The sequence below is a fragment of the Mustela erminea genome, chromosome 13 (genome assembly GCF_009829155.1).
Source record: "Mustela erminea isolate mMusErm1 chromosome 13, mMusErm1.Pri, whole genome shotgun sequence".
In the NCBI taxonomy this organism is placed as follows: domain Eukaryota; kingdom Metazoa; phylum Chordata; class Mammalia; order Carnivora; family Mustelidae; genus Mustela; species Mustela erminea.
In genome coordinates, this window is record NC_045626.1 from 40,249,294 (window position 1) to 40,272,305 (window position 23,012).

Genomic DNA, 23,012 nt, shown 5'->3' on the forward strand with positions numbered 1-23,012 from the left:
ATTAGCTTATAAAATGATGACTATAGTGATGCCTATATTTTAAAATAAAAAAAAATAGAAGTGGTAGATACTGTAAGGGACTTACTTGAAGCACTATTTTCTTCAATTTCTCCCACAAATATACTTTGTGAAAATACTGGAGGATTGTCATTGACATCTAAAATTTTAACCGTTAGTATAAGTGGTTTCTCTACGTCTTGTCCTAGGGCATTTAGAGCATGACACGTGATCTAGAAAAAGGATGGAAATGTTACTTAATACTCTACAAACTCAGTTTGCATACTACTAAAACTTGTAGAAATAAAGCCCCTACTAGCATATACAGATTTTTTTTTTTTTTTGCACAGAAGAAAAATGTTCCCCCCAAAACTAGACAAAGGAAATAAAGGTACCCACAGTGGGCAGGCCAGTTAGGCAAGCTGCCCCTTCTTCCAGGCTGGTACTGTCATGTGATACAAAGAGTGTGAAACTCTTTGCAGGATGCATGTTGGACTTCAATGCTTACTCATGCACCCTCCTAGTAAATTCCTTCAGGGGCACATCCAGAAGTGAAGGCTCTTTGTAAGAGGGATGAACGTGGTTATTTGGTGGTGGAATTTTTCATGCATTGATCTCTCTTCTAAATTAACCAGTAGAAGAGTAGCACATTCTAAAGCCAACCGGCACAAACATAGGGTGCCCAATATTGAGGACACAAACTTACCAGGAAGCTTGGAGTTTCCTCTCGATCAACTATGGCTGTTATGTTAATTTCTCCAGTGTTTTTGTCAACAACAAAGATTCCAAAAGGGGGTTGATCAATTCCCATTCCAGAAATTCGGTAGGTAATTTTCTGGGTTGCTTGGAAATCTGAAGTAATCTGAAGCCCCAAACACCCAAAATGTGAATGTGATCATCAGTCAGGACTTTTCCTTCCTATTTCTCCACCTTCACAGTCTTAAGTCTTTTTTTTTTAATTTTATTCACTCTTTCTGACCCTGTGATGGTTACTTTTTGCCTTGATGAATACTGGGAATGTGAAGTATTTCAAACTGTTGCATCTATTGACCAGCATGGACCAACACACATTAATCATTTTGGCTCTAGAATGTTTGCTCAGATTGTGGCCACCATGGCGATGTTAAAATGTTGAGAGAAAGTCATGGATACTTAATATTGAAAAGACTACTTCTGAATGCTCCTTTCCTTAGCAGAGAACATTTTTTTTAGAAAAAGACATTTATTTAAGGGAGCCTGGGTGGCTCAGTCATTAAGAGTCTGCCTTCGGCTCAGGCCATGATCCCAGGGTTCTGGGATCAGCAGAAAGCCTGCTTCTCCCTCTCCCAGTCCTCCTGCTTGTGTTCCCTCTCTCGCTCTCTCTGTCAATTAAATAAATAAAAATCCTTAAAAAAAAGACATTTATTTTAGTTCAAATAGAGGGAGCTGGAGAGAAAAAGGGGAAACACTTACTTATACAGTAAGTGTTAAACATGTTTATTAAAATAAATTATTTATTATTATTTTATTTTTATTATTATAATTTTCAAGCTTTTTAATATGGAAAATTTCAAATATATATAAAGTTAGATTAGTATAATGAACCTGATATATCTCATCACCCAGTCTTAATCATTATGAATACAAGGACCCCCAACCATTTATCTTATTGTCTTATCCATATATTTATTTTTGTTAGCATATAATGTATTATTTGCCCCAGGGGTACAGGTATGTGAATCATCAGTCTTACACAATTCACAGCACTCACCATAGCACATATCCTCCCCAGTGTCCATCACCCAACCACTCCATCCCTCCCTCTCGCCCCCCCAGGCCCCCAGCAGCCCTCGGTTTGTTTCCTGAGATTAAGATTCTCTTATGGTTTGTCTCCCTTCCCAGTCCCATCTTGTTTCATTTTTCCCTCCCTTCCCCCCATGACCCCCTGCCCTGCCTCTCAAATTCCTCATCATATATTTTTTTCTATTTGTTTGCTAGAATCCAGATCTAAGCAAGGCATATTCATTGAACTTGGTCGCCCTGTCTCTTAATTATTTTTTATTACTCTAGAAGCCATAGTGCCTTCATCTCATTCTATATTATTATTACTAGTTTTTTAATGTGGTTGAAGATACCAGGTTATTTTTTCTATGGACTCCCCAGTCTGCATTTTGATAAATGGATTGCCATATCATTTTAATGTATATCTATTACATTTATTCTGAAACTGCATATAGCCCCTGCTGATGTGACTTACTTTGGCAATTGGATTTCTTTTCGAGTTGTCTTCTCTTTCTCGGCAGGGTTTTGCAAATTTCACCCATTCACGTTTGTATCTCCTTTTGCCTTGTACAGCAGTATCATCTTCTCCATGTTGATCCTTTGTCTTATGTGAAAAGGCATCCCATTTTATTATGCACATTGTTAAAAAGTTTTGATTTGAGTATTGCTTATCAACACCTAGGTTGAGGAGCCCTCGCTGTTTCATAGTATCTAGGACTGTCGAAAGTCTACTTTGTTTGACCTCACACTTTGTCAAGCAAAGAGAGAACATTTAATATCTAAAACAATTACAGAACCATATGATTTTTAATACTGGCATTGAATCATATTTTACATTTCCTTTATATATTCCATAATATCTCACTGCTCTGGGTACCTAGGATGTGTTTAATAAAAACCTGTTGATTTGTTTAAAATAAGAAAGAACACATAAGATAAAGTACAATAATGACATTTATACATTCTTGGTATTTAAAATTGGGCTGGTTTTAATTTTATTTTCACAGTTATTTAATAGTTTTAAACATTAAAGAAATATTTACTTTTCCCAATACAATTTTAATTTTTTGAACTAAACTATTATTTTAGTTACAAAAAACTTTTTCATACTTTACCTCTATTCGCAGTTCTCCATGAACCAATATGAGCACCTATAGACATTTAAATAAAATCAAGTTAAATGTGTATTCTTCTAATAAATAATTATAAAGATAATCCTGTTCATACTTTAGTTTGTTTCTATTTCAAAAGAAGTGGATTTGTTGAAGCAGTATTCAAAGGGTAAAATCCTCTCAGGAAAAAGAAAATATTCTCAGTATAAATAAGTTTTTACAGTTTTTTAATCTGACTTTAGAGTTTTAATGGTATACAGAACAATCTACTGAATTATGCAAAACTGTGCCAAACAGTTGCAACACCAGACATATTTTACCTGTCTGTTCTATAAAGACTTTCTAAGAACTCTGGAAGATACTGCTTTGGGAAACAGTGGTGAGCATCATTGTGATAAGTTATCAGTTGCGCTTTTTTGTTGTATGACATTGGAGAGGATGGAATAGAACTAGTCAGGTTTAGAGAGTGGAACATAAAAGTTGGGGATATGCTGTTCCAATCATAAGTATGGTGTATGTGGGATATGTACCTGCTAATCCCTGCCCTGTTATTTCAGCTTAAATGTTGAGCTTAATTTTCACACTGATCTGAAAAAATTAAATGAGGATAAAATGAAGTCAGGCAGTCTAGGGTCTTTACTTTCTCAAGAATATGGGATCTTCTTTTGTGTCACATTTCATCTTGTTTTTTTTTTTTTTTTACCTAGAATGCATTTTTTTTTAACTTGAATATAGTTAACACACAATGTTATGTTAGTTTCAGGTGTACAATTTAGTGATTTGAAAAGTTCATACATTATGCTATGCTCACCACAAGTGTAGCTGCTGTGTGTCTTGTTACATCAGTGTTACAATATTACTATTCCTTTTGCTGTGCTTTCTATTCCTGTGACTTAATTCATTCCATACCTAGAAGCCTTTATCTTCCACCCCTCTTCACTCATTTTGTTCAGCCCCCCACCATTCTCCCCCCTGGCAACCATCAGTTTGTTCTCTGTATCGATAGGTCTGATTCTACTTTTTGTTTTCCTTTCCTTTCCTTTCCTTCCCTTCCCCTTCCTTTCCCTTTCTCTTTCCCTTTCTTTTCCTTCTTTTTCTTTTGGATTTCAAAAGAATCTTATAAGTGGAGTCATATTGGGTTCTCTCAGTCTGAATTATTTCACTTAGCAGAATACCCTCTGGGTCCATCCATATCGTCTCAGATTTCCTGATATCAGCCTTCTTATGGCTGCATAATTTTCCGTTAAAGCATCCTTGTCCATTCATCTGTTGATGGACACTTAGGTTGTGTCCATATCTTGGCTATTATAAACAATGCTGAAATAAGTATAGGGATGGATATGTCTTTGTGATATGGTGATATGGTGTTTTGTTTTCTTTGGGTAATTATCCAGTGGTGGAATTATTGGATCATACCCATATGGTAATTCTATTTTTAATTTTTTGAGGAATCTCCATACTGTTTTCCACAGAGTCTGTATCAATTTCAGTCTCCACCAACAGTGTACAAGGGCTTCCCCCTGCCCCCACATCTTTGCCAACACTTTTTATTTCCTGTCACTTTGATTTTAGCCATTCTAACTGGTAATGATCAGTTCAAGTTTCAGCAATTGGCATGAAACTGTTGGAGTTAATGTTTATTATGGTTTTTGTGTTAGTTGCAATTTATAGATCTTTATATTTATATTTGTTATCTCATGTAATACTTATAGTAGCCATCTGATGGAGATACTATTATTATAGTCTATTTTATGGATGAAGAAATGGAGCCAGGAGACAATGAGAACTTTGTCTCCTCCAACAGCTCTAATTGAGCCAGGATTTGAACTTCTGCACCCTGACTCCAAAGTGTATACATCATCATTAAACTAGATTTTAGCCAAAGTTGGCATAAGTCAGTAGATAAAACTAGTGGTAGAGAGAAAGTTATATGATACTCAATTTAGATTTCTTCCTGGCAACAGTGAAAGTTACTGCTGAAACATGTAGATTTATTAAATTGTTTACTTTGTAAGGCTATAATAAAGAGGCAGGTGGAACTCTGAATTAAAGAAGTAACTACAACAGACATAGGATGCCAGGACCCTTGCATTCTAAAACTTTCACTGAAATCCTTATTTCAAAGGGTCTGCAAATTGTTGTGAAAAGGGACCATTGCATATGGTTATAACTTGTCTCAAAGTGATTTTACAGCTTTGCTTCTCTTTATTAAATGTTGTCATGAGTTACCTGGGAAAGAAGACTTGAGCACTGTCATTATCTCACTAATTTCTCAATTCATAAGGACGACTCAGCTACATGTGAGGGGAGGGTTGGGCCAGGCACCCTTCCCTTTACAGGAAAACTGGAAAGAGTCATCCAGAAAATATGAATCATGTTTGCACTAGTCTGACAAAAAAGGGTTCTTCGAATAGACAGTAAGGGATAATTTCTGTTTTCCTGGGAAGCAAAGAAAGGACAAACTCTAAACTGTGGAGAATGAACATTGCAGATGGTCGTTTCCTATTTGTTCAGTCTTTTCACTGAATCAGAGCCCTTACAAGTTATTCAGTCAGACCTACACTCTTTCTCATCCTCTTTTTTAAAGTCAGACCACCAAGAATGTTCTCTAATTTTAGGGAATATCATGCAATGTGGTGGTTATTTGTGCTTCTAGGAATATGGGAAGGTTAATAAGAAACACTTCTGAAATATTACAATATTTTTTAAATATTTAGAAATATAATCATAGCCTTATGTTATTTAGAATGATGTTTCTTTAAAAACTTTATTATTTAAGATAATTAATATGTATATTAGTTACTTAGTTGTTTTAGTTATTTTAACATACTTCTTTTGAGTATTTAATAAATATTTCAATAGTTTCCTGACCATATAAATCAACTAAGTTGGCTTTTTTGATAGCCTTTTGATTGCAAATACAAATGAGGAGAAAACACTCCTTATCTTGAGAATTCCTATACTTTTTTCTTCCTTCCTCTGGTCTCCTGGTTATTTTGATAATTTTAGTTATATGATTTTTAAAGCATTGATATGACCTGAGTACTCTTGTGTAGATAAGAATCAGAAATATTTTATTAAAAGCAAATCAGACTAGTAAACTAATAAAATAACACATGGAATAAAGTAATTTAATGTCTGTATACCCTATTTGCTAATTAAATGTATATAATTATATCCTTATGGTTTCTATTGAATATAATACATATATAATACATATATTTTGAGGACATGGGTGACCAGTTTTTGAAAAGTCATTTATAATAACAACTACTATTTCCTGAGTTTCGCCAAGATTTTGTGTAGAGTTACCTCAAACTTTTGTGTGGGGATAGATGGACTGTTAAACTAGCAAGGGGGAACCCACAGTGAGGTAGTCCTGGCTGGCTTAGGGTAGCTCTCCCTCATCTCTAGAATGGGATAGGAGTAGATCACATCCACTCTCCTCTGGGAAATTTGTAAAATGAATTAGATGATTCAAAGAAATCATTATATGTTTTAAATGTGATTTTTTTAAATTAATTTTTTGGGGAAACATAATATAAGCTGGTGATATTATTTTTGTAATTGGTTAGATACAGTGATTATTAATGAGTTCAATCGTAGAGGTCATTCGATACATGTTTGAAGAATACATTTCATATGTATAATGCAGAAAATATGAGCAGTCTGTCTTTTATATCTCACAGCATATATGTATGTGTATGTACTCTATATATACATACATATTTATAGACCTTTTAAACGTAAAATGTAAAACCCCCAGAACATTCTAATAAGCTTTGTATTTATCAGGACAAACCCATAATTGAAAAGAAAAAAGACATATGTTTAATTACTTAGAGATTAAAATTTAATTTTAGACAATTTAATTTTCAATAGCTGATTTAAGAGTAAACTCAATTTAAAAAGTTAAGCCTCATATCATGGTAGAGATGCTAAGAAAAACAAATACTAGATATTCTCAACAAACTGGATATTCTCAAATACTTATTTTGAATGCTGTGTAGGGAACAGTCAAGTGTAGTAATATGAAACTGGACACCAAATCTTGCATCCTGAATTTAAATCCCAGTCTCAACATTTACTGGTTGTATAACTTGGGAACATTACTTAGTCTTTCAATTTCCTCATCTGTAAAATAGAGATAATAATTCTACTTACTTTATATATTTGTTTTGAGGATTAAATGAATTAGTAACTCTAAAGCACATAGATGAGAGCACTAGTCCACAGTAAGTGCTTACCAAGTATCAATCATTTCTTTCATCAGACTTTAATGTATGTGCTGCCAAAGCGAGCACTGTCAACAAATTTTTTTTTAAAAGGTGTAAGAGATGGGGCACCTGGGTGGCTTAGTGGGTTAAAACCTCTGCTTTCAGCTCCGGTCATGGCTTCAGGGTCCTGGATCAAACCCCGCACCAGGCTCTCTGCTCAGCGGTGAGCCTCCTTCCTCCTTTCTCCCTGCCTCTCTGATTACTTGTGATCTCTATCAAATAAATAAATAAAATCTTAAAAAAAAAAAGATGTAAGAGAATCACTTTACTATGAAGTGACCTTTTATTATTATTATTCATGTCAAGATAGAAAAGAGTGTTTTCTTTTTAAATAAATGAATGAGCAAAGGGAAAAGAGAAAGAGGGAGAGAGAGAGAGAGAGAGAGAGAAAGAAAACAAAGAACAGACTCCTCACTATAGAGAACAAACTGATGGTTACCAGAGGGGAGTGGGTGGGGTGGAGGGTGAAATAGGTGATGGGGATTAAAGTGTACACTTACCATGACATGATGAGCGCTGAGTAATGTGTAGAATTGTTGAATCATATATTGTACAACTGAAACTAATAGGACACTGTATGTTAACTACACTGGAATTTCTCTTTTTGAGCATCGGGAAGAATCAAGAACCAGTGTTCCACTATACAACTGTGTGGGTTCCCCCTTGCACAATTTCAGGGGGGTACTGTTCACATTGTAGTTTATATGAATGTGTCTTCTGGAGTTGTGCAATGTTTAGCCTAGCCAACTGTGCAGTGGCCATGTAAGAAAAATGTGCATATTAGATGGATTCAATTATTCATAGTATAATTATGGATAGTAACCAGTTGTCCATATAATTTTCTTGTAATGAACTTCCCAAAACAAGCCCTTACCTTAGGCTATCAGATTGACTCTTAACCAGAAAGGAAGAGCCAAAGGCTAAGTGTTTTATGAGAAACCACACGGGACACTAAGTGTTCTGGCTCCAAATGAAAACCAGTTTCAGGTATTAAGCAAGTGAGAGTGATAATTGGTAGATGTAATTACATCTTTCCTGACATTTGCTCAAGTCAGGCAGGACTGGCCAGAATTGCTTGGCAAGTTTATTCTGAATTTAGAATCTTAGCTTTTGGAGAGGTTCAGGAGCAAATTTATTTCCATGTATTTATTAGCACTGGAAACTAGATTGTTTCATTGATCAAGAGAAGGAAAGATACCTCAAAGATTTTCCTTCTGTTAAAAATTTGGGCCATTGCCTTTTCCACAGAACTAGAGCAAAGAATCCTGGAATTTGTAGGGAACCACAAAAAGACTCCAAATAGCCAAAGCAATCTTGAGAAAGAAGAACGAAGCTGGAGGTATCATACTCCCTGATTTCAAACTGTCCTACCATACTACAGTAAACAGTATGGTAGGAGCATGAAAACAGACACATAGATCAAATAGAATAGAGCCCAGAAACAAACCCACACATTTATGGTCAATTAATCCATAATGAAGGAGGCAAGAATATACAGTGTGGAAAAGACAGTCTCTTTCATAAATGGTGTGGGGCAAATTGGACAGCTATATGCAAAAGAACGAAACTGGACCACCAATTTACACCATATACAAAAATAAATTCAAATGGATTAAAGACTTGAATGTGAGAACTGAAAACATAGAACTCCTAAAAGAAAACAAAGGGAGTGAGCTCTTTGACATTGGTCTTTGTAATATTTCTTTGGAGGTCTTCTCAGGCCAGGGCAACAAAAACTAAGATAAGTGGGACTACATCAAACTAAAAAGCTTTTGCACAGCAAAGGAAACCACCAATGAAACAAAAAGTTAGCCTACTGGATGCAGGAAGACATTTGCAAGTCATATATCTGATAAGGGGTTAATATAAAAAATATATAAAGAACTCAGGCAACTTAGTATAAGAAAAAACCCAATTAAAAAACACACAGAAGATTTGAATAGACATTTTCTAAAAAGACATCCGGATAGCCAAGAGGCATGAAAAGATGCTAAAATCACTAATCATCCGGGAAATGCATGAGATACCATCTCATACCTCACACACAACAGACTGGCTATAAACAAAAAGACAAAAAATGACAAGAGTTGACAAAGGTGTGGGGGAAAAGAAAACTCTCATGCTGGTGGGCATATAAATTGGTACAATTACTATGGAAAACAGTGTGGACATTTCTCAAAAAATTAAAAATATAACTATTACTATAAGATCAGTAATTCCATTTCTGTATATTTATCCATGGAAGAAGAAAACATAAACTCAAAGAAATAAATGCACCTCTATAATCGTTGCAGCGTTATTTACAATAACCAAGATATGGAATCAACCTAAGTGTTTCTCAATAGATGAATAGATAAAGAAGATGTGATATATACATATATATGTGTATATATGTAGATATATATATATAAAGGGTATCATACTCCCTGATTTCAGCCATAAAAAAGAATGAAATCTTGCTATTTGTGACAACAGGGATGGACCAAAAGGTATTATGCTAAGTGAAATAAGTCAGACAGAGAAAGAAAAATACCATGTGATTTCACTTATATGTGGAATCTAAAAAGCAAAACAAATAAGCAGACAAAATAAAACTGAAAAGAAACATAGATACAGAAAACAACCTGTTGATGACCAGAGAGATGAGGGGTTGGGGGACAGGTGAAATAGGTGAAGGATATTAAGAGGTATAGACTTCCAGCTATAAAATAAATAAGTCATAGGAATATAATGTACAGCATAAGGAATATAGTCAATGATGTTGTAACAACTTCATATGGTACTAAGACTCATCATGGAGATCATTTTGTGATGCATAAAAATATTGAATTACTATGAGGTACACCCAAAGCTAGTAGTATATTGTATGTCTATTACATTTCAGTAGAAAAAAATTGGACCATTTATTTACAATAATCTTTCTAAAATTTTACTTTTAGTATGTTCTATAGAAGAAGGTGGTTGAAAATAGTTGTGCTATGTTTAGAACACATTCTAATGCCAAACTTGATATTTAAACGACTCTCTTTTTTCCAGCACCAACACTACTAATTTCTTTAAAACTTTGTGCTTTAAAAATCTTTGGATTTCCAGCATCACTATTAGCTTTGTATTGAGTAAAGTTTTACATAATATAGTGGCATGGAATTAAATAGCTTTTTGTCCAGATGCTAATAGATGTTTTAGATGACAAACTGTGTTGCAGGTTTTGTGGACTATAAAACACTGAACAGTGGTCTCCTTTGAAGACAGACATTATTTTTAAAAGGTTAAATCTCAGGGCGCCTGGGTGGCTCAGTGGGTTAGAGCCTCTGCCTTTGGCTCAGGTCATGATCCCAGGATCCTGGGATAGAGCCCCACATCGGGCTCTGCTCAGCAGGGAGCCTGCTTCTCTCTCTCTCCCTCTGCCTGCCTCTCTGCCTACTTATGATCTGTCAAATAAATAAATAAAATCTTTAAAAAAATAAATAAAAGGTTAGGGATGCCTGGGTGGCTCAGTTGGTTGAGCAGCTGCCTTCAGCTCAGGTCATGATCCCAGCGTCCTGGGATCGAGTCCCACATCGGGCTCCTTGCTCAGCAGGGAGCCTGCTTCTCCCTCTGCCTCTGCCTGCCATTCTGTCTGCCTGCGCTCACTCTCTCCCCCCCTCTCTCTCTGATAAATAAATAAATAAATAAATAAATCTTTAAATAAATAAATAAATAAATAAATAAATAAATAAAAGGTTAAATCTCTGAAGCTAAGTATTTTCAATCATAAATTTTTCCCCCAAGTGTTTATTTTCTATTTGAGAAATGGATCAAACATGCGCAGGAAGCTGATAACTATTACGTTTTTCTTTGACTATAGGCAGGTGTTCCCCATGCCTTCACCTCTCAAATAATTAGAAGACTGGACAGCTGAAATTTTGAATAATGCTCCAAGTTTGAAAATGTTATTTTCTCATACCCACTATTACACGAATGTAAGATATAGTTTGATGTGCTCTTTCACTCAAGAAAAATCGAGGTCCTTTCTTGACTTACTAAAACTGGTGTTGGTGGTTATTTAAAATAGTAAGGCAGTCTTTTAAGAAGTTATCAAGAATCACTTGTGTTACTAATGTAAACATTGCAAATGATAGGAGTCTTACAAAGCACTTTGTATTTTCCAGAGCAGTTGTTTGCACATTTTGCTGCTTTTTTTTAGTAAGTGACATATTTATTTATTTGAGAGAGAGAGAGAGAGAGAGAGAGAGAGAGAGAATGGGAGCATGGGGAGGGGCCAGGAGAGAGGGAGAGAAGCAGACTCCCTGCTGAGTGGGGACCCAGATGCAGAGCTTGATCTCATGAACCCTGAGATCATGACCTGAGTGAAACCAACGGTGCCCCAACATCCATGTCGTTGCTTTATTCTTACTGTGGCAGAGGACTGTGATTATTGTCATATGACAATTGAGGGAAAAAAGCCTAAAGTGAGTCAGTCATTACAGGCATAGACTGAAGCCCGTGACTTTGCTATCCTATCTCACTTCTCTAGGCAATCTTCTATGGTCATAGGATGGTGGAATTAATTCAGCCTTCCAAATATGTCTTCCCACTTCCAGACCTCACCCTTCAACAATAAAAGATGGGCAGTCCCACTCCACAATGCTTTGAAAAACTTGTTTTTTTTCCTCTTACCACACTATTTCAAAACTTGGGGTGGCTCCCCACTTCTAAATGGATTCCATTAAGCTTCACTGAGTGGACTTTCCATCTGACCCTCATTTACCTTTCCAATTCATGTCCAATGCATACTGTCATTCTAGCCAAACCAGTATGTCCATTGCCCCTAGGTAAATGCTGTAATTCCTTTGCTCCTGCTGGTCTGACAACTAAGGGTATAGGATATCCCCCTTTGGCCCATCTATACTATTCGAAAAACAGCTCAGATCTCACCTAGTCCATGGAACCTTGTTTGCTGACCTCACTCTTGACGGATACAGCATTCCACTAACAGCATTAATAAAAGACAAGCTCTGACTGATAGAAATTTAACAAGAACACAGATATGAGCTAAATATACAATTTTAAATGTTCTAATATTTATTTATTTGTTGTTAAAGGTCTTATTTGTCAGAGAGAGAGTGAGCATAAGCAGGGGGAGTGGCAGAGAGGGAGAAGCAGGCTTTCCACTGTGCAGCAAGCCCGATGCAGGACTCAATCCCAGGACCCTGGGATCATGACCTGAGAGCCAAAGGCGCATACTTAACCAACTGAGCCACCCAGATGTCCCTAAATATTCATATATTTAAAAAGCTTAAAAGGGTGAAACTAATTTTAGCAATATATCTTTTATCTAATATATCTAAAATACTGTAATTTTTAATTGTATTCAATATAAAAGTTGACATTTTACATTCTTTTTCTCATACAAAGTCTTCAAATATGTTGGGTGTTTTACATTTAACAGCACATCTCAGTTCAGACAACCACATTTTAAGTGGTTATTAGCTACATGTGGCTACTGGCTGCCATATTGGATAGAGCAGGTCTAGACTATTCAATTTGATAATTACGTATGAAGTTATAGTGTTGTTTAAATAGCTTGTGTGTGTGTGTGTGTGTGTGTGTGTGTGTGTGTAAAATTTTTCTAAGGGGAAGAAAATGTCTTACTTTTCATAGTTTCCTTCATGACCAGCATTATAGAGGCACTCTGGGAGGCTACAGTTTAGAGGCCTCATTTAAATGTTCATCTATCTATTTTTCAAACAATGTGTGTCCACTGTAAGAGAGATATTATAGAAGCCATTAGGTATATAAAGATGAACACCCCTTAATATAACAATTTTACTGTTATTTTAGGACTAGAGGGATTTTTGAGAATGGTTTATGTCAAAGCAGGGAAAAGAGCACCCCTACACTTGTGGTCGTCCAATTCTGTGTTCTTGTGACACCTTCTGGCACCCCTGCCACTTTTCCTATAGCCTCCTGAGTTGCTCCTTGGTTTGAACATGGAGATTATCAGGCTACCTGAGGTTTAGTCTAGAAATGACCATTTGGAAAGGTAGGAACATCATACAGCTGTCTCATTTCTCTTTACAACATTCTTGGGTCAGACTCCTTGGAGAACCAAAATTTGTTCCATTGTTATAACAAAAATAGACTCTAACATTGAGGTGCCTGGGTGGCTCATTCAGTTAAGCATCTGCTTTTGGCTCAGGTCATGCTCCTGGGGCTGTGGGATTGAGCCCTGTATCGGGCTCCCTCAGAGAGCCTGCTTCTCCCTCTCCCTCTGCTTCCCCCTGCTTGCTCTCTCTCTCTCTGTGTCAAGTAAATAAATAAAATCTTAAAAAAAAAAGTACTTAAAAAAATAGACTCTAAAAGAAGGGACAATAACAATTTTCTGCTTGGACATTGTCCTAAAAGGGAAAGCTGGGAAACTCCCGCTCATAAGGCAGCCTATTCTAATTTTGGACACCTTTAATTTTTAGAAAGTTCTTTCTAAAGATCTATTTCTCTGCAACTTCTTGAAGTCCAATTATCATCTCAACTTTTTGAGATGGGGAGGTGAGGGAAACTGGTGCCTTGGACAATTCGGTTTATTATGAAGTGAGAATTAGTATTAGGAATTTTCTTTAATATTAATTTATGGTATATGTCACTACTTTGATATCCTAATGTAACTGATAAAATTGTGGCCTTTTTTTTCTTCACTAAAACAGCATAGTTAAGGAACAAACTAGTCTGTGACATCCAGACTGGTGCTTTGCGCTTCAGATCTCACTTCTCTTTTAGGTAACATTGTATACATCTTTCTCAACCAACAGAAGTATTATGCTTCTGAAAAAAAAAATGGCTTCTAAAATATTTTATGTCTTTTCCCCCCAAAGTCAGGATATGTTTTTGCACATAATGGCGAAACATAGTTTTCTTAATACCCCTTTCAACTTTGCTAGAGTCAAACATTGCTTTGATTTTAATTCAACGGTCTATTTTAAAAACACGTCAGGTATCAAGACCAGGCACGTACAGTTCTTAGCCGTATGCTTAAGAGATATGTAACCTTGGAAAATGGACCTGGCTCTCTTTCATGTGTTTTAGTTTGTGTATTGGAAAGATGGATAAAACCATTACTTTGAAGAAAGTGAGGATGTTGTGGATAATAGATCTAAGATCAAGATTACTAAATTCATTAACCAAAGAAATGCTAAGTATCAACTTTCAAATTCTACTTCTCTGATTTATTTTTCTATGTAAAATACATTAAAAACCACCAAAAAGCGGAAATTGGTAACCTTTATGGTTTTATTCTAAAATGTTTATTTCCATTTCACTCCTTTTAGAACTTATAAGAGGATTCAGCAATCAAGTATAGTATTAACAAACACGGAAGGGAGCAGGGAGAAATTGGAATTATTTGAAAAAAAGAAAAAAACTGACTTACCATTAAAATGGCCAGAGCCGCTGGTGTTCTGAAAAGGAGCCAAGTCATTTTCTCTGACTTCCCTGATGGACAAATCCAAGGAAGCTGCTGCTTCAGTCCTTCCAACTGTCTGCATATGATGTCTAAGAAAAGCTTTCCGGTCCCGTCTCTGCTTTCTGGAGTTTACAGATGGTCTGTTATGCAGCTCCTCCCCACCCTAAACCAAGGATTGGTCTTACCAGAAACGCTTGCATCACTTTTGCTCCCAGGTAAAAACTTAGACACACCTCAATTCCAAAAGCAATGAAATCCTTTGTTGGAGGCTGAAAGAAAAGTTCACAGGCTGAAGACAGGTTTAATAGGAAGGTCCCAGATGAATAATAAATTCATCATTGTGTGGAAGTGCAAAAGCTTGTCCTGACTACCCTGAAAAAGAATCTAGTTGGCTTTTCTTCAGGGTTACAATTAAAAACTGAAAAGCAAAACAAAACATACAAAAATCCCCCAAAACCTAACTTGTAGAAGAGCATTTGTTTTTAGTCTGAGTATATGTGGGCGGATTGAAAGTTAAGCGAAATGTCAGTGTGAAGTAATATATTTTATTGAAAGTAACTCAAATTTGAAGAAGAATATCATCACATTAAGCAATTATTAATACAGATTTTGGGGGGGAAAAGTAGAAATAATTGAAAATAGTTAGGAATAAAATTGGAGTAAACAGTTACCTAGTGCCTTGGATATTTGAAATATATAAATAATGCATTGCAAAACCAGATCCCTGATAATAATCAGATGACATCTTTCCTCTTGTATTCCTTTTCATTTATAAGTTTGTTCAGTGATAGGTTGCCTAGTGAAGAAGGTTATCTTTGTGCACTTTTAATTAGTCAAAACATTTCCTCTGGAGCAGTCAACCACCTTGCTGTCATATATTTATGCACTTCTAAATATGTGGTTGCCAACTCAAGTTAGAGGATGGGGGAAAATCTACTAATACCACTTTAGTTTGCTTTTAACACTAGAGTTAAAAACACTTTTAAACATTCCAGAGTATTTAAAGAATTTTTTCTTTGATAGAAGAACAATTTTATCTTTATAAGTATTTATGCATCAGGTTTTGGAAGCTTTTTAGTTTCAGGAAAACCATTTAATCACAGAGTGTTTTATTTTATTTTATTTTTGAATTTTTAAAATTTGAATTCAATTAGTCAACACATAGTACATCATTAGTTTTTTGATGAATCACAGAGTATTTTAGACAGATAGGATTTTGTAATCTGAAAGTTAGTGGGGGTGGACAAAATCTTGTGGTTTTAAAAACAATTGTGGTGAAATATGCATAACAAAATTGACTATTTTAACCATTTTTAAGTGTAAGACTGAATGGCATTAGTGGTATGCTCATATTGCTGTGCAAACATCACCACCATCCACCTCCAGAAAAATGTTTTTGTAATAAAGTTAGTGCAGATAAGTTTTATTGGAACATAGATATGCCCGTTTATGCATTATAAGTGACCGCTTTCGTGGTACAATGAAGAGTTGAGCGGAGCCTTTTATGAATAACACTGTAAACTTCGGGGCAGGAAAGAAGAGCAAGATTTAATGAATTCTTTCCCTTTTCCATAATTTAACATCTTGTAATCCTTCAAAATATTGTACTCAAGACAAAAGAGGGGTGCCTAGGTGGCTCAGTCAGTTAGCCTTTGACTCAGGTCTTGATCTTAGAGTCTTGGGTTAGGGACTCAGCAGGGAGTCTGCTTCTTCCTCTCCCTCTGCCTCCTCCCCCTGCTCAGGCTCTGTCTCTCTCAAATAAATAAATAAAATCTTAATAAAGATAAAAGAGATTAAAAAGATGATAGCAGTGAGTTATGATATTCCTGGGCATACCCATAAGTTGCGCTGAATCTAGATTCTAGATACAACTTACTTTGTTTTCATTTACCCTTTCTAAAATTCCAGTTGTTTGACAACTTTAATTAATTAGGGGCTTCCACTCCTTCTTCAGAGATAAGGAAGTGTTTTACATTAGTACTTTAAAATACCAGGTACAGGTTAAAATACCAGTTACACGTGGTATCTAAAAACTGTGGACATCCTTGTAGGAAGTAATACCAGACTTGGCCCATTACAGCCAATCTAGGCTCCACATATGTCCCAGTCAAGGAGGACTGGAGAAATCCATGACAAGTCCCATTGTGCATTCTACAGGCAAGTGGTGCTCTCTGATCTTACATGTGCTCTTGACAATGATTTAAGCCAACACCTTTTTTTTTTGTTTTTTGGAGATTTGGGACCTCAAGAATGTAATAAAATATGTTGTTGGGGCCTGATTTGCATAGTGTTGGGAAGGGAGTGGTGGTTACTTCAGCTGGGGACTGCATTTGCATAATACCTTCAGACTAAGAAGGGTTTTCTCTTGCCATTTCATTTGTTTGTGAAAAGGAAAGATGGGAACATTTTCCAGGGGTTTCCGTCACATGATTATGTTATTACTCTCTGAATAATGGCTTTGGAAACCCAAGCCCAACTGGACACTGGCTGTTATTCCAGAGGCTGAAATAAAAAGGAAGATAATAACAATAATAATCATAATCATTAGAAGGGAGCTCATAGTATGTGTATGTTATGGTTCAACTGAGGCACCATACTGAATATAGAACAGTTGGATAGTAGGACACATCATAGGTTTAAAAAGTTAAAGAAACCATTTCTCAGTTTGCTAAAAACTGAACCATGGCCTAAGAGGTGAAGCAATTAGAATGAATATTTATTCAACTGGGCAGTAGCTTCTGAGGTTTCTGTGATGTTTCTAAACACTCATTATCTAGAGCAGTTCTATTATTCACCAAGTAGAGAATGTTAATGAGACTTTGCCTTCACTGGCAAGCCTTCACTGGTTTGTTTGTTTTGACTGGAAATGTGTATGTAATGTATTTTATATGTCAGACATTACTACTTTCTGATATTTAATTTGTTCTTGAATATCTACAAATTCATGAAATTAAGATACTAGTTCATAAATCGTGCATTAACAGAATTACACATACATCTTGAAATGACCTGCAAAAGTTGTGACCCATCACCCTTCGTTGTTCAAGGTCATGGAAATCAGACCTCTTCCATTACAATCATACCTGCAGGCATGCAGAAATGTCAGGGAATTTAATAACTGTGCACCAGCAGAGAAGAGTCTGCACTTTAATAATTAGTGAAAATAGAGCTGTTAATCGAATTTGCTCTTAGATGGTGTGTAACATGTCCATCGTGTTTCTGCAATTCCTGGGATTATTTCTTTAAAAGGATGTGTGTGATTCTTACCATATATTGATTGAAGCCCAAACTTCAGAAGAGTGATTATGGGTGACTGCATATCTAAAAAATGTTTCATAAGCTGCGGACCAGGGTCAATATCTTTTTGCTTGGATTTAATCTGATTAGGCAATTGCTTCTTTGTGGGAGTATTTTTGTCAGGTAATAAGCATGAAGGAGGGATTTTTCAAATGAACATCGTGCTCACTCCACTATTCTTTAGGAATAGTTTTGATTTGGTTCTTGTGATTTGCTGGAGATCAAATTGAATAGCTGGGATCTATTTGCAAAGTGTATTTGGAATCCATGTAGTTCCTACCTCCTTGGGTTTTTGCACTAGCCAGACCCCTAACATCTCTCATGTAGACCAGGCGATGGACAATGACTGAGCTCTTGTTCCTTTTTCTTCTCACCCAGTTCACCCCTCACTCAGCACCCTGACTGCTACCTGTAAAAGGATCATGGCTTCCAGCGTGCTTGGACCAGAAGCAAATCTGCCTGGCAAGGCCTACAAGGAACTGCCTGATTGACTCTGCTTTCCTTTCCAACCACATCCCACACTCCATCCCTCTCATATGTGTCTTCTTTTGTTCTCTAGAAACCCTCAGCTCCTTTCCTACCTTAGGTTCACTCAGTTTCTTTCTCTCCTGGCTAGCTTCTTCTCACTCATCAGGTGGTAGCTTCTACTACCTTCTCCCCACAGTTGGGCACTCTTTTCCTCATATCTCTTTATCAGTCATCACAATTTGCTTTGCCTTTCAGGCCTAGTACCATGTATCAGCTGCTTTTTCTTAGTTGGATTTTTTAGACTGTGAGTTCTATGAGGGAGGAATTATGTCTGTTTCATTTAATAGCATATTCCTAGGACTTTGCAGAGTGAACAAATGAATATATCTTTAAGAATTTTGTACAGATATTACCTGCTGGAACAAAGGACACATACAGTTCAAAGTCTTAATAGATTGTCATCCAAAAGGCTATACCAATTTGCATTCCCATGGATAGTGTAAGAAAATGCCAGTCATAACGCTTGTCACAGATAAATCTTTTCTGCTTTTTTTATGAGAAAATAGTACCTTTATGGAAAAAAAAATTAACTCTGTTAAGAGATTTAAATGTTGTGGGGACACCTAGGTGGCTCAGTCGGTGAAGGCCCTGCTTTGGCTCAGGTGTTGTGATCGAGTCCCGCATCGGACTCCTTGCATGTCAGGGAGCCTGCTTCTCCCTCTGCCTGCTGTTCCCCTTACTTGTGCTCTCTCTCTAAAATAAATAAATAAAATCTTTTTAAAGAGAGAGATTTAAATGTGTATTTAAATGCTAATAATTTACTGGATTCTAATAAATTGAAATAAAGTTAAGATTCCGAGTATAGTAATCTAAGGTATTTGACTCAGAGCTAAGCAAGTTCTGGACCTTGGTTAGATCCCAAGGACCTGGCATCCTTCCTGGATCTAACATCATCCTGGTCTTTTCACTATTTCAAGTGATATGATGATAGGATAGGAAAAGATAGGAGAAAACAAACATGCATTCAAATAGTAATTTGCTATACTCTGTTGCTATGATTACGATCCCTTTATTTATACATTTTAATCTTCCTTTTGATGATAAATAGTACATTTCACATATGTTCTCAAGTATTTTTAAGTATCACGGGAGCCACATCTTCTGTTTTTCTAGTAATCAAATTGTGCTGGTATTGTTGGTAATTCCTAAGGAGGAAAAAAATGGTGGTTGTTTTCATTTAAATTTCAACCCACGACGCCACCCGTGGGAAGAAATACGTGGAATGACCCACCGGCTTCTCAAACCACGTGGCACACCCGGGGTGTGACTACCAGTGGATATGGATACACTGCCTTCCTGCTCCCAGCTTTGCTGCCAACACCAAACTGTAGAAAGATGGAATCTGAAAACGGCATGGAACACTTTAAAAAAATGATCTCCAAGGATTTCAGGAAAGACTGCAATTGAGAACTACTAGCTCTTGGGTAGTAAGGAAAGGGGATGCTTCTAAAAACAAGCAACTGGGGCACCTGGGTGGCTCAGTGGATTAAGTGGCTGCCTTTGGCTCAGGTCATGATCTCAGTGTCCTGGGATCGAGCCCCGCATCGGGCTCTCTGCTCAGCAGGGCGCCTGCTTCCCCCTCTGTCTCTGTTTGCCTCTCTGCCTACTTGTGATCTCTCTCTCTCTATCAAATAAAATAAATAAAATTAAATAAAAAAAAAAAAAACGAGCAACTGGTTGTTCTTTACTCTTTGGGGGCTCTGCATTTCTCTACCAGACTCATGTGTTACCAGCTTTTTACCGAGTGAGCCATCATGCAGGGATACTTTTATGATTAGTAAGTTCCAGGTAAGTTTGGCAAACCTGTAAAACTCATACAAATTTATTGTACCGTCCTTTTACAATTCGTGTCCTGATGAGGAGCCACAAAACCTTCTGAAACAATTAACTAAGGAGAACAGAAATTTCAAGTTTATTTTCTTGCTGCTGCTTATTGGGGGCAGAATAACTTTCATATCATGGGGGTCAGTTTTGTATTCACATAGTACTTAGGGAAGCACTGAACTTTCCGTTCAAACACATAAACATGTTTTTTTTTTTTTTTTCCTTCAGTTTTGGGCATGTCTAATTGGCCTTCCTTTGAGTAAACACCATTATTCTGTTCACTGACGTTAAGAGGATCCAAATCCATTGCCTACCTGAACTGGTCATAAATCCATGTCATACAGAACAATGTCTAGCTTATAGAATTTTTTCTGTTTTTTATGTTGTATCACATTAACTTTTTTGAACATCATTTCAATTTACTTTCCTTTAGTGAAACCTCTGAAAATACCTATGGGTGCCTTTCCACTGAACATTTCTCAAAGCACAATCTTTGCAGTGTGAGTTTATATTCTTTGATCCAGTACTGGTACAGCTGCAACATATTTGGTCCACTTCTGGAAGGTTACACCTAATAAGAGATTAAAGGTAGAGAAAACTCTATTCTCCCTGTTAGTACAGCACATCCATGAGTCACTTTGGGCTTCATTTTTGATGTGTTCAACACAATGGCAATTTTACAGATGTTTGTGCATGCCGATTAACTTGTGTAACTTGGTGATTTAACATTAATCGCCAGTCTTCCATGTAAAGTCAGGATTGACAGAGTCTTGAAACACCTTTTCATTCCTTTAGACTTGGAAGTGATGCAATTCCTAATAATTTGGGCTGGTTAGCCTACACTTGAAGGAAGTGATTTGAGCTTATGAAATTTATCTCCAGTTACTCCAAATTTCACTAGTCTGAAGCTCCCCAATATTCAGTTGGTCTGTTGAGGTTTTCTATTTTTGCAGAGCTACATTTTGTTAATTTACATTTGGAGAGGAGATTCTGTCTTCCAGTTTTCAAGTTTACTAACACGCATTCTCACATAGCACTTCTTTTTTTAAAGAAATTTTAAAGTGGATTTTTATAGAATAAATCAGTAACTACTCTTTACCTTAATGGTAAGGATCTACAGAGTGAAACGAGATTAAGAATCCTTTCACAGTCTCATTTAAGAACTATAAGATATATGGGCGCCTGGGTGGCTCAGTGGGTTTAAGCCTCTGCCTTCGGCTCAGGTCATGATCCCAGAATCCTGGGATTGAGGCCCGCATCGGGCTCTCTGCTCAGTGGGGAGCCTGCTTCCCTTCCTCTCTCTCTGCCTGCCTCTCTGCCTACTTGTGATCTCTGTCTGTCAAATAAATAAATAAATAAATAAATAAATAAATAAATAAATAGAAAACACCTATAAGATATATGGAAGTAACTTTCTTAAAAATGCACAGAAGAATATTAATGAAGGGTATAAAATAATGGGACATCTGGGTGGCTCAGTGGGTTAAGCGTCTGCCTTCAGCTCAGTTCATGATCTCAGTGTCCTGGGATTGAGCCCTACATCAGGTCCCTGTTCCCTTGTCCCTCCCCCTCTGCCTGCCACTCTGCCTACTTGTGCTCTTTCTCTGTCAAATAAATAAAATCTTTTTAAAAAAATGAGGACATAAAATAAGATCTAGGAAAATAAAAAGATATTATTATGTTACCTGGATGAAAAGAAATACTATTATAAAATGTCAGTTTCTCAAAGAAAAAACAATTTTAATGCAGTCCTCAGATTTGACCCTTAGTTTATGGGAGGGATAGAGACAGAGGAGGTTACAAAAAATCTTAAAGTCTATATGGAACAAGCCATCTATATGGAGAACAAACTGTCTGAATAATGAACTTGTGAAAAGGAATTATGGGCAGTGGATTCAGCCTACTGCTCTTATCCCTCAGTTTCCAGCAGGATTTTCTCTTTTGGAGCCAGCCTGTTGAGAAGACAGGTTTTCTGTTTCTTCTAGCTATAGGCTCTCTGGGGCAGGCTCTGTCCTTTGGTCCAGGTAGTGGGGGTTGTCTGTGACTGGGTGGGTGAGTTTAATTCTGGAATAAATATAAAGGTGCTTATCATGGCTGTCCATCTCAACCACATCATCCACATCTATTTTACTACAAATAATAAAAACTCGTGCTTATTTTTGTGTGTGTATCTCCTATACCTTACTTCTCAATTGCTTTAGATATAAGGAAGTGACAAAATTGGTTCTCTAACACCCTAACAAATATGGTATTGGTCTAGGAATAGATAAATAGAACACAGAAAACGGAATATTCTGCAGAAAATAGAAAGAATTAATTATTAATTCTATATATACCAGTTGACTTAGAGATAGTTGTATGAGGTACTATTGAGTGAAAAAAGAAAGATATAGATTATTTTGTATAATATGCATGTATGTGTGTGTGTCTATGTGTGTATGTGTGTGTTACTATAAATGATTAGTTGAACATAGAGAAAAGCCTGAAGCACAATATGACACTGTTAGCATGGGTTTTCAAGCAAGAGAATGCCACTACTATGTGTTTAGGGGTGGGAAGGGTAATTAAGCTGAGGAGGAAGTGTAAAAAAATGCACTGAAAATGTATCGTAACATTACATTTGTTAATTTATGTCAGACTAAATATATACGTAACATTCCATTTAAAAATATTTTGATTAATTATATGTTTAATATTTTTCCTTTCAAAGCATTAGCTATTGAGAAAACAGAGATTTTACAATTTGATGTTTAAACCATTTGGAAAAAGATAAACCTG

At 36.4% G+C, this 23,012-nt stretch overlaps 1 protein-coding gene and 1 long non-coding RNA gene across 3 annotated transcripts in view; one reads left to right on the forward strand and one right to left on the reverse strand.

The window, feature by feature from the left end:
• Window positions 1-14,855, reverse strand: part of DSG3 (desmoglein 3) — a 34,220-nt gene extending 19,365 nt beyond the window's left edge. For both annotated transcript variants that reach the window (XM_032309187.1, XM_032309186.1), the window contains exons 1-5: window positions 14,553-14,855; window positions 2,874-2,909; window positions 2,234-2,362; window positions 704-859; window positions 86-230 (exon numbers count right to left, since the gene is read on the reverse strand). In XM_032309187.1, coding sequence (XP_032165078.1) covers window positions 86-230; window positions 704-859; window positions 2,234-2,362; window positions 2,874-2,909; window positions 14,553-14,600 — 514 coding nt within the window. In that variant the 5' untranslated portion in view covers window positions 14,601-14,855. The remainder of the gene's footprint in view (window positions 1-85; window positions 231-703; window positions 860-2,233; window positions 2,363-2,873; window positions 2,910-14,552) is intronic.
• LOC116571365 overlaps window positions 1-18,922 on the forward strand; it is a 55,347-nt gene extending 36,425 nt beyond the window's left edge. Inside the window, exon 3 of the long non-coding RNA XR_004277856.1 lies at window positions 18,261-18,922. This is a non-coding gene — a long non-coding RNA (uncharacterized LOC116571365). The remainder of the gene's footprint in view (window positions 1-18,260) is intronic.
• The last annotated feature ends 4,090 nt before the right edge of the window (window positions 18,923-23,012 follow it).